Source organism: Chrysochloris asiatica, unplaced genomic scaffold (assembly GCF_000296735.1).
Source record: "Chrysochloris asiatica unplaced genomic scaffold, ChrAsi1.0 scaffold00390, whole genome shotgun sequence".
NCBI classification, from domain to species: domain Eukaryota; kingdom Metazoa; phylum Chordata; class Mammalia; order Afrosoricida; family Chrysochloridae; genus Chrysochloris; species Chrysochloris asiatica.
The window spans coordinates 1,848,092-1,860,803 of record NW_006408908.1 but is presented as its reverse complement, the minus strand read 5'-3'; the positions used below and the strand labels follow the sequence as shown (position 1 = coordinate 1,860,803).

The 12,712-nt window shown below is 39.7% G+C and overlaps 1 protein-coding gene across 1 annotated transcript in view; it reads left to right on the top strand.

The window, feature by feature from the left end:
• SPEF2 (sperm flagellar 2) overlaps window positions 1-12,712 on the top strand; it is a 366,767-nt gene that overhangs the window by 56,745 nt on the left and 297,310 nt on the right. The window contains 3 exon segments of the mRNA XM_006876554.1: window positions 303-367; window positions 2,343-2,529; window positions 12,326-12,514. Of these exon segments, the coding sequence (XP_006876616.1) occupies window positions 303-367; window positions 2,343-2,529; window positions 12,326-12,514 (441 nt within the window).

Sequence of the window (12,712 nt, the reverse complement as noted above, 5' to 3'; positions counted from 1 at the left end):
TGTTATTGCTGGTGTGAGATGATATCTCCTTGTTTTGATTTGCATCTCTCTAATGGCTCTGGTAGCTTAGTGGTTACGAATCAGCCTGCTAATCCTAAGGTCAGCAGTTCGAAACTACCAGCTGTTCCATGGGAGAAAGATGAGGCTTTCTGCTCCCGTAAAGATTTACAGCCTCGGAAACCCTGTACAGGATAACAACAACAACAATAACGCATGTCACCTTATAAACTTGAATGAATGTGGTAGATAAAGATTTCCAGTGGTTTTTGAAACAGAGAACTGATGATGAATTTTCTTTAAAGGATGTTGCCAATGAGATTAAGAAGTTTGAAGCATTAATAAAAAAGGATCTCCAGGCAAAAGAAAGGTGAGAGTTGAACTATTTTAATAAGCATAAAACTGTATTCTCATTTACACATAACTTGTGAATGTTAGAAATAATTTATCTGCAGTCATTTCACTCTGCAGGATCTTCATTAAGAGGGTGGATGAGGGAAGATTTATGAGTTGAACTTCAGATTAATTATCCATTAAAGTCTCCTGTACTGATCAAGAGGAAAAGTGACTATGAAAATATGTAGACTTGATTTTTCTGTGAAGGAGCTCTGGTAGCGTAGTGGTTACGAATTGGGCTGCGAACTACTACCAGCTGTTCCGCAGGAGAAAGATGAGGCTTTCTGCTCCCATAAAGATTTACAGCCTCGGAAACCCTGTATAGGGTCACTATGAGTCGGAACCGACTCCACGGCACATAACAACAACAACAAAACTTGCTTACTATTAGGACTCCTGGTGTGGTGCTGTGGGATAAAGTTTGAACCACAGTGGTTCAAATTTACCAACCACTCCTTAGAAATCCTACATAGGGTTGCTATGTATTGGAACCGACTCTACGGCACTTAACAACAACAGCAATCCTTACTATTCTATGTTCACACGTATTTTTTAAATATTTTCTAAAATTATTTTACACTACTACTGCAGAAATGATGGCACCAACCATCCCTCCCAGGACACTCTCTACTTCTTCTCTGGATTCAATACCACTGCAGCAGCCACAGAGAACTCAGCCAATACACTCACCGTTATGGGGTTTATAATTAAGAGGTTATAATTCAGAATCAGAAAATGCTCAGGGAATAGTTCTTCCAGTGAGAACAGCCTCTCCTCAGCCATGCCCACAGTCGGGCCTCAGCCCAGGGAAATTTTACAAAGCCCCTCTAGCACTGCTGATAAAGGCCCCCAGGATATACCACCGCACCATAAACTGACAGCCGAAGGCACTTGGCTCTGGTTCTGTGGCTCAGTAAACTTGGCTCTCCCAATTCAGTGCCTGAAGGCACACCATTCTACAAGCAGGCCTACTGCCCAAAGTTGTTCTATGGGCTGGGATTATGATTTGTACTATGAATAGGACATTATTATGCATAACGTTAAAATAATAATTATTCCTAATACAAAATTTATTATTGCTTAGAAGTTTGATATTTTTTGTACCATTGTATTTTTATATTCTGATTACTTTTTTAAAACATGTATAGGTGAGAACTGATGATTATTTGAGCCTCATACACATAAACATATATCATTTAATGATAATTTTTAAAATTAATTTATAAATTCTGAACCAAGCTACTGTTTTTCTCACTACATTGAATGTGTTTGTTTTCTTCTGGGAAGACTAGCAGGCTGTTTCTGACCCTTTAGGAATTTGGGCATGAAATAGAACAGGAGTTGTTAGGTAGGTCTTCTCACTTGGGCCTCCAGAACCCTCGTGAGAGGCCGCATCAGACCTGTGACTGCTCAGTGGTATGATCAGCAAGGATCAACGTTCAACTGTCGAGCTTCCTGTTAGAGCTGGCCCAGGGCTCTAAGCAATCAGAAATCCATCTGGAAGCTTACAGGTGATTACCATGGGTTAGAGGAAAGTGGGAGGAGACAGAAGCACCAGAAGAAGTACTCTCTAACATCTCGGCAGTAGTTTACCTACCTTGTTGACTTTTAGAGATGTGCCTGCCTTTCCTAATGCGTGGGTGATGAAAAGTATGCTTACTGTTGTCTAAAAATAGGTAGTCAAGAGGCCCACAAGACAAACAGGAACGATTGGTGTAAGGGAGGAACAAGGAAAAGATGGTTCAAAGGAAAGAATCTCTCTAGTTAGAGTCAAAATCACGAGAAGTGAAAGAACACAAAGGCTCTAAGCCTGGGAAGAACTTCACAGAGAAGAGAGGCCAGAAATGCTGTGTAGTAAATGGAACCTTTTGATAAACTATGGGAATCACACTAAAGATCTAATATTTGCTTTAATATTTACACTAATAAATAAACATTATTATTCTCAGTGCATCCAAGCCTTCTCTAGATACATCAGGCCAGATGGCTACCGACTTGCTAAACACTTACTCAGATGATGACTACATTAAAAAAATCCAGAAGCGCCTGGAAGAAGATGCTCTTGCACGAGAGCAGAGGGAGAAAAGACGACGGAGATTGTTAATGGACCAATTAATAGCCCATGAAGCACAAGAGGTAAGTAATGTAGTTGTTGGTTAAAGAAAATTGCTGGGAATTTTACAAAATGTAGTCATATGCACACACACATACATACATTCATATGTATGACTGTGGTAGTTGTTAAGTGTTGTTGAGTAGTGTCTGAGTCTTAGAGACTCTGTATAGGGTTTCCGAGGAGTGGCTGGTGAATTTGAACTGCCTGTCTTGTGGTTCAAATTTACCTTGCAGTCCAGTGCTTATCCTACAAGACTACACCAGGACTCCCATATATGCATAGTATGTATGCACACTTATATATACATGGGTAGGCATGTTTCTTGTAGTTCCATTTTCATACACATACACACAAATATGAGTGAACTCAAAAACATATGGATTTCTGATGTCACGCTGTAGGATCATAATTGGACTACAAACCACAAGCTTGGCGGTTCAAGCCCACCAGGTGCTCTTGGAAACCCTATGAGTCTGAACTGACTCGATGGCACTTAACAACAACAATATATATATTTGTTATAGTTAAGTGCCGTTGAGTCGGCTCTGACCCATAGCGACCCTGAACAGGGTTTCCGAGGCTGTAAATCTCTACAGGAGCAGAAAGCCTCATCTTTCTCCCACGGAGCGGCTGGTAGTTTCGAACTGCTGATCTTAGGGTTTGCAGCCCGATTCGTAACCAAGGTATCTAAGATTATAAACTTTATGAAGACAGGCTGCCACATCTTTCTCCTGTCGAGCGCCTGGTGGGTTTGAACTGCCAATTTTTGGGCTAGCAGCCAAGCTTTTAACCACTCTGCAATCAGGGCAGTGTTTTGTTCTGTTATGCATATTGTCACTATGAGTTGGAACTGACTCGATGGCACCTAACAGCAACAACAATAGGCAATTTATGATACAGCTACTGTTTCAAAATCACTGGCTTCTCTTCCATTATATAAATACGTTCTGAGCTATGTCTACACTTTAATTCCTTGTGCAGGATGGAGGAACACAATAAACAAGAAAGAGGAGGAATCCATGCTCACGGAGCCTGGTGTTTCAAGATGAGCTACAAATAAGTGATTACATTAGAGTGTGGTATTGCTGTGAAGATTAAAGTGGTTAATGCATAGGTTGGAAGCCCCACCCCATAGCCCCAGCTTGGTTTGGGGAAGACATGTAGAGTATGGTATCACAGATCTAATGAAGAGGATAGATCAGGAGTTAGTTAAGGAAGGTAGGGTGGAATGAGATGGAGCAGTTTCCAGGGAGACCTGAATCCTGCAAGGTACAGTGTGTTTCCTGAGGAATGAATACCATGTGCGAAGGTTCAGTGCCCTTGTCGTTGTTAGGTGCCATTGAGTTGATACCAACTCATAGCGACCCTGTTCACAATGGAACGAAACACTGCACAGTTCTGGACCAATCTTATAATTATTGCTATACCTGATCCCATCACTACAGCCACTCTGCCAATTATCTCATTGGGGGTCTTCTTCTTTTTCCCTGTCTCTCCACTTTGCCAAACATTATATCCTTCTACAGAGTCTGGTCCCTCCTGATAATATGTCCGAAGTATGAGAGATGAAGTCTGGCCATCCTGGCTTCCACAGAGCACTCTGGCTGTACTTCTTCCAACACAGATCTGTTTGTTCTTTTGGCAGCCCGTGGCACTTTCAATATTCTCCTCCAGCACCTTAACTCAAATGCATCAAATCTTCTATGGTTTTTCGTATTCACTGTCCAACTTCTGCATGCATATAAGGTTATTGGAAATACCATGGCTTGGATCAGGCACACCTTTGTCCTCAAGCTAACATCTTTGCTCTTCAATGCATTAAAGATACCTTGTGCAGCAGATTTGCCTAATGCAATACGTCATTTGATTTCTTGACTGCTGTTTCCATGAATGTTGATGGTTGATAAGAGCAAAATGAAGTCTTTGACAACTTCAATCATTTCTCCATTTGTCATGATGTTATTTACTGGTTCAGTGGAGAGGGTTTTTGTTTTCTTTACATTGAGGTGCACTTCACAATGAAGGCTGTGATCTTTGATCTTCATCAGTAAACATTTTAAGTCCTTTTTGCTTACAGCAAGAAAGATTGTATCATCTGCATATCACAGTTGTTAATGAGTCTTCCTCCAATGCTGATGTCACATTTAAATTCATATAATCCACCTTCTTAAATTATTTGTTCAGTGTACAGATTGAATAAGTATGATGAAAGAATACAACCTAGATGTACACCAGTCCTAATTTTAAACCATTCAGTGTTCCCTTGTTCTGTTCAAACAACTGCCTCTTGGTATATGTACAGGTTTTTCATGAGCAAAATTAAGTATCCCAGAATACTCATTCTTTGCAGTGTTGTCCATAGCTTGTCATGACCCACACAAACAAAAGCCTTTGTGTACTTACTAAAGCACAGGCAAACATCTTTCTGGTATTCTCTGCTTTCAGTCTAGATCCATCTGACATCAAGCTATAATTATCCTTTATTCTACATCCTCTTCTGAATCCAACTTGAACCCCTGGAAGTTCTCTGTCAATGTATGGTTGCATCTATTTTTGTATTTAGCAAATTTTACTTGAATGAGATGTTAATGATATTGTTCAATGATTTCTGTATTCCCTTTGTTCACCTCTTTTTGGAATGGGCACAAATGTGGATTTCTTCCAGTCAAATGGCCAGGTAGTTGCCTTCCAAATTTGTTGGCATAGATGAGTGAGTGCCTCCAATGCCATGTCAGTTTGTTGAAAGATTTCTATTTATTTTCCATCAATTCCCAGTACTTTGTTTTTTGTCAGTGCCTTCAATGCACCTTAGACTTCTTCCTTCAGAATCATTGGCTCATAAGCTTGATCATAAGCTACCTCTTGAAATGGTTGAACATTGACCGTTTCTTTTTGGTACAGTGACTCTGTGTATTCTTTCTATCTTCTTTTGACATTTTCTGCATCATTCAATAGTTTGCACATAGGATCCTTCAGTACCGCAAGTTGAGGCTTGACATTTTTCTTCAGTTCCCTCAGCTTGAGAAATTCTGAGCAAGTTCTTCCCTTTTGGTTTTCTAACTCCATGTCATTGCACTTTTAATTATATTTGACTTTGTTTTCTTGAGCTGACCTTTGAAATTTTCTGTTCAGCTCTTGTGCCGCCTCACTCCTTCCATTTGCTTTCGCATCTCTATGCTGGAGAGCAAGTTTCAGTGTCTCTTCTGACATCAATTTTGGCCTTTTCCTGATTTCTTGTCTTCTTAATGACCTTTTACTTTCTTCCTGTCCAGAACTCTTCTGGTCTTCTACCTTTAGTGTCTAATGGATCAACTCTGTTCTTCAGATGATCTCTAAATTCAGTTGGGAAATAATCAAGGTCATATTTTGGCTCTTGCTTTAATTTTCTTCAAGTTCAGCATGAATTTGCATATGAGTAATTGGTCTTTTCCACAGTCTGCCCCTGGCCTTGTTTTGACTGATGATGTGGAACTTTTCCACCATCTCTTTCCACAGATGTGGTCAATTTGATTTCTGTGTATTCCATCTGGTGACATCATGTGTATAGTCATCTTTTATGCTATTTAAAAAAAGGTATTTGCATTGAGGAAGCCATTAGTCTTGCAAAATTCTATCCTACGAGTTCCAACATAGTTTCTATCACCAAGTCCATATTTTCCAACCACTGATCCTTCCTCTTTGTTTCTAACCTTTGCATTCCTATCACCAGTAATTATCAATTCATCTTAATTGCCTGTTTGATCAATTTTGGATTGAAGAAGTTGATAGAATTTTTCAGTTTCCTCATTAATGACTTTAGTGGTTGGTGCATAAATTTGAATAATAGTGGTATTAACTTCTCTTCCTTATAGGTGTATGGATAGTATCCTATCACAGAGAGCATTGTACTTCATGAATGATCTTGATATGTTCTTTTTGATGATGAATGTGAGGACATCCCTGTTCAGTTTTTCATTCCCGACATAGGAAATAATGTGATTGTCAGATTCAAAATGGCCAATACTTGTCCATGTCAGCTAACTAATGCCTGGGATAGCGATGTTTATACATTCCATTTCATTTTTGACAAGTTCCTATTTTCCTAGATTCATACTTTGTACATTGCATGTTCTGGATTAAAAATGGATTTTTACACCTGTTTCTCTCCATTTTGAGTTGTGCCTCATCAGCAAATGAAGGTCCTGAGGACTGTACTCCATTCATGTCATCACGGTTATCTCTACTTTGAGGAGGCAGTTCTTCCCTTCCCAAGTCACATTTTGAGTGCCTTCCAACTGAAGGGCTTATCTTCCTGCAATATATCTTGTAGTATTCTGAGACTCTTCATCTCATGTTTCAATATTCAATAATCTGGTGCTGACAGTGTTCCACTGCTAGTCATAAGGTTTTCAGTGAACAAATATTCAGAAGTAGTCCATCACTCCCTGTTCCTGTTCTGTCTTCAACTGGAAGCTCAGCTTAAACCTGTCCACAAATTGACAGACAAGTGGTGGTCAGTGCCCTTAGTACACTGAAAGTTGAGATCTGGAGGAGCACATTGGCGATTCTTGAAGGGTCACTAGGGACCAAATCTCAAGGAGCGTTGTAAGCCTTCTTAGAAAGCAAACAGGAGCAAGAGTGACAAGATCAGGTTTGCCCTTAAAGAGCCCACTGCCTTAAGTCTGGAGAATGGATTACAGGAGGAGACACAAGTGTTAGGTTTTGCTATAATCCAAGTTCAAAATGATCCTTGTTTTAAAGTTTAGAGTCAGCATAATGACAGTAGAGAGACGGGGCTTCAAAAATTATTTTTAAAGTAAAATCAGGAGGACTTAATGTTTCATATAGACACGGGGAAGGAAAAGTTAGGGTGAAAGGCCAGATTTCTAATGTGGGCAGCAGGGTGGATGGAGATATTTTTTGTCTGAGATAAGCTTGGGAAGGAATATGATTTCAGTTGTGATCATAAGTAGGCCAGGGATCCCTGACAGTGCAGTAGTCAATGTGCTTGACTGCTAACAAAAGGTCAGCAGCTTAAACCCACCAGCTGCTTCCTGCGAGAAAGAAGAGGCAGAATTTGCTCTGTAAAGATTATAGCCTCCGGAACTTATATCAGTCTGTTGGACTCTGTCTACAATGTTGGTATGGGCTGGTATCCACGCAGCAGCAATGGGTTCTTATGAATAGGACAAGCGTGTATGTCTAAAATGTGAGACAATTTATAGGTTCTCTCTTTATTCAAAGAATAACTCTGCACTGTACTAAGCTAGTTCTTATTTCAATTCACATATCTTTATTCAGGAATCTTGATAGTATCTTAATTAAAAGAATTTATAGAATATAAGCAGCACTCAGTCTCAAGGTCAGTTTGAACCACAAGGTCGGCTGTTCAAACTCACCAGCTACTTCTTAGAAACCCTATACTGGATCACTATGAGTCTGAACCAACTCAAGGCCACTTAACAACAAAAACAACAGCAACACCCATTTCTAGTTTCATTATCTAGCAGTGAATTTTGATCACATTTCCCCTTGTGTTATAAATCGCTTTAGTTTTGCCTGCAAGACTTTTGATTTCCCTGCTTACAATCTCAGTCTTGTATTTACCTGGAAAACTAGGTGAGTGAATTCTTTCTGACTATCTTCACTTTGTATATGAGTTCTGTTAGCATCGACTTTTGCAAGACTCTAGCTGGAGGCCTGTTTACCAGGTCAAGGAGCCACAGCCTGTGAATGTGGAAGAGTCTGAGCTCTGGATTTGTCCAGCAAGTGACCTCCATCTCCAGGTTGTTCCTTCTCTGCTTGGGGAATCTGTACTTCCTAGAGCCAGGAAGCCACCACTCCCACTGTCTTCTCTCCACTGATGTGGTGCCCCTTGACACAGTGCTGACACAATGCCACTGTTAACACAATGCCACTGCTTCACAGTGGTACAGTGGGCACTTCTGTACAGCATGGCCTCTTTGCCCAGCCTCCCTTCTCTTCTCCAAAGAGAACACAATATTTGTCAAGGATTTCAGTGCTGGTTTTCAAGAAGGTAGATCACATGTCAAGAAGAGTTTCATCTCACTTAACTTGCACTGCATCTATTAGAAGTGACTCCAGCGCCCCCCTCACCCCCTGAGTTTATATATCCTTAGTGTAGTAGTTACTAATTGGGCTGCGACCCACAAGGTCAGTAGTTCAAAACTACGAGCTGTTCCGTGGGAGAAAGATTTACAGCCTCGGAAACCCTGTACAGGGTCGCTGTAAGTCGGGACCGACTTCACGGCACAGAGCCACAGCCATTTTCATCAAGACTGTGAAGAGAGAGCTCGAAAGCTGTGGTCAAGTTGTTACCTCACCTTAGAATTCATAAAGAAATGTAGTAACCTGGTTGAAATTATGAGACTTAAGGCGAAAAAGATGTTGTGACTTTTGGGAAGATGGGTTTTAGAAGTAGGGTTTGGGAGAAGACATCATACCAAGGGACTAGTGTTAACCAAGGTAGGGATCGTGCCAGTCAGAATAAAATGGAGAAGAGGGATGGTTTTCAGACATATATAAAAGGCAAAATTGAATACTTGAATAATTCGATTTTAGGAGTGATAGAAAAGAAGGAATTTAGGAGGACCCTAATGAAACTTGGAGTCCCAGTGTGGCACTGTTGGATAAGCACTGGACTGCTACCCACAAGGTTTAAACCCAACCTCTACTCCTCAGAAACCCTATACAGGGTTGCTATGAGTTGGAATCGACTCAACAGCATTTAACAACAACAATAATCCTGAAATTTAGTATGATAGTATAATAGGGTCTACTTAAGTGGCGCTGTAGGATAAATGCTGGTGCTGTAGTATAAACCCCAAGCTTGGCAGTTCACACCCACTAGTCACTCCTCAGAAACCCTATATAGGATAGCTCTAAGTCAGAACTGACTCCGTGGCACTTAACAACACCAAGATTGACTGAGATGGGAAGATATTAGAAGAAGACTTGGCTTGAAGGGAGTTAGTGAGCTTAGGGTCAGAACTGCTGAGTGGCGATACACATTTTAGGAAATGTAAGTGAAAATGTTCAGGCTGGGAACTTGAGTTGGCTCCCAATTGATTCTGTGCTCATTTGGCTAATATCTCAGCTGGCTCTTGCAGTTCAGCCAACCCAGGACCTTGTCTACCCTTTCAAAAAGGGAGCTAGCTGTTTAACACCAGATTCCTTCCTCTCTTAAAAGACCCTTGAATACTTAGCTGCCCAAACTTTTCTTCAGTGCCCTGTCTCATGACGAAAACTGCTATCGCATCTCTGGAGAATTAAGCTAGGGCTGTTAGCTCAGTGTAAAACTTGCAGCACCAACTTGGGGAGGTTGCGGGGAGGCAGAAAGACTGGCAATCATGTTGAAGTGTTCTAGATTCTATAGCTAAGTCCTCCCCAAATATGATTAAATATATTCAAAGGGAATTGTGAATTTGTTACTATTTTCCATTTTATTCATTGGAAATCCAGTATATTTCATTTATGTTCTTGGTTAAACAGGCATTTGTAGACTGTCTCAGTACCTAACCACAACTTACAGTGTTATTTCTGTAAGAAAATATACCTTATATTGCAATTAAATTTGGAGAAACAAGCTATTTAAAAAAGAAAAATAAACTTGAATTACTTATAAATGGAACAAACATGAAATCTTTTTTTTTTCTATTTTCTCTAAACTTTTGGATTTTGTCCTAAAATACTTTTTCTATTCTTCATACTGAACCCTAGCATACACTGCATTCATTGACTCAACTATTCCACCATTAATTTCCCTTTTTTCTGTCCTCTTTATTAATGATGTGGTATGTCAGCCAGGCAATAATGAAACCCTACCTGATCAATCCAGCTTGTTCTTCATAAGGGTCAGAATAACCAGATGTCATCTTGACATCTAAATTGCTTTGTCATACAACAGCCAAATCTCCTAGGATCCACTTGGAAAAATCAAGCAAGCTTATATTTTATTAAAAAGATAACTGGAACTATGCCTTATGTACCATTTATCTACTGCTATGTTTTAAAAAAGACAAAAAAACTAAAATATGGTTAGCAATTGGGGCTGGCTTAGCTGCTCTGTTTGTCTCAGCTGGGCCCACTCATACCTCTTTGATCAGCTGTTGGGTTGACAGGATCTGGTTGGTTTATTATGGCTTTGTAGGGGCTAGCTGGAATAACTGGGGCTCTCCCTATGTGGCCTCTCATATTCCAGCAGGCCAGGGTGAGATAATGCATATGGTAGTATCAGAAGTCTCAAGAGCAATAAGAAAATCAAAATCCCCAGTGTGATTCTTACTGATAACCCATTGGTCAATTTAAGTCACATAGTCAACCTCTATTTTGAGGTGCAGAAATAAGTCTCCATCTCTTGATGAGAATATCTTCAAAATAACACTGCATGGCTGTGGATACAGAAAGAGGAATTAATATGTTATGACCATTTTTTCATTCTACCTCCCCTCCACTACTGGATCATCAAAACACACAAATGACTAACATGAAAACTTTGAAAGTTGTATACCTTGAAGAGATATGTATTTGTAAAGATGTTCATGATTTGATCTTTATAGAATGCATCTTATTAACAGAAACCATTTTTAATTTTCAGTTTCACTTTTATTTAATGTCCATTTTTACATAATATAAGAATTTTACACTTTTTTTTTAGAGTGTTATTGTTATTGAGTATCTAGGTTTTGTCCAACATGTTGTATTTCTCCTGAATTTCATAGTGGAAGGGATCGTTTGAAATACTGTTATTAATGATGCCAGACTTAGTTCTGAAAGTTTTGAATTGGTGTTGTTGTCGAGTGCCATCAGGTCATCCAATTTACAGCCACCCTGCATAGAGTTTCCGAGGAGCAGCTTGTGGGTTTGAACCATTAACCTTGCAGTTTAAGCCAATCTTGTGGTTCAGTGCTTTTCCTACAGTGCCACAAAGTTGTTAGATATTAAATAGACATCATCAGGGTTTAGGTATTCTTTTTAAGTCTTCCCCATTGAATACTATAATTACTTCCTCCTTCCACATGATGTCTCTGTTTATACAGGGTAACAGAGTTTGAAGGGATCATCTTCCATCTAACCCCTCCTCAGTTTCTCTACCAAGAAATAGGCCTTGAAAAGCCCAAGTTCCCTGCCCCAGGTCACACAGTTGATGGTCAGACTGGGATTGCAGCTAGGTCTCTAATTCCCAGTTTAATGTTGTTCCAACTGGTCATTTACTGGTCCCCCTTTGAGTATTTGGAGCACTTTCATTTAGCTGAAAATATCTAAATGTTCTTCCAGATTATCACCATTCAAATGTTTTAAATTCACCAGTAGATAATTTTCCCTAATCCTGTTCTTGGTCTTCCTATTCCATCCATTTTTAGCTTTTCCTCACACAGGTATTCTAATGAACCCACTGATAACTGATCTGATTTACCATCCTTAGATAATAAATGTCTGTGAATATTTCACCACCAGTGGTTACGTTACAGTGTATATAACACCATTCCCAACTTCTTTACCTTGTATATAATACCTTGAAAGCAATCACCAATTTTGTTTTCTGATCAGATTTTAAAGGACATAGCAATTCATTTAAACAAATTGTAAGTTTTAAGTCCATGAGGTTTCTAAATACCCAAATTAGACAGCCTACTGTTGGAGATTTTTCATTTCTATAATTTGATTTTTTTTCCCATGTTCAAATTCAAGTCAAATAGCAGAATTTGTTCTCAATGAATTTCAGTATGCGTTTTAAAATCATTTAGGCTTCTTAGTCCAAAGGAGAATTTAGGCACGGTCTTGACCCGTAATCGGCTCTTCGCATGGTGTTTTCAGGAGGCTTATCGGGAGGAGCAGCTGATTAACCGGCTGATGAGACAGTCCCAGCAGGAACGCAGGATTGCTGTGCAGCTCATGCATGTTCGCCACGAAAAGGAAGTTTTATGGCAAAACAGAGTTTTCAGAGAAAAACAATATGAGGAAAGACGACTTAAAGATTTCCAAGACGCTCTTGATCGAGAAGCGGTAAATAGCATCTTCCTTAAAAATCTTTTCAAGCTTCCCTTTGATCTGTTCTACTGAGTCATGGTAAGCATAGCCATATTTTGTTGCCACTCACCTAATTGCAGCTATACATGCATATGGGTTTTAAATGCTGTCGAGTCGGTTCTAATATATGGGGCCCTGATAGGATTTCCAAGGAGTGGCTAGTGCGTTTGAACC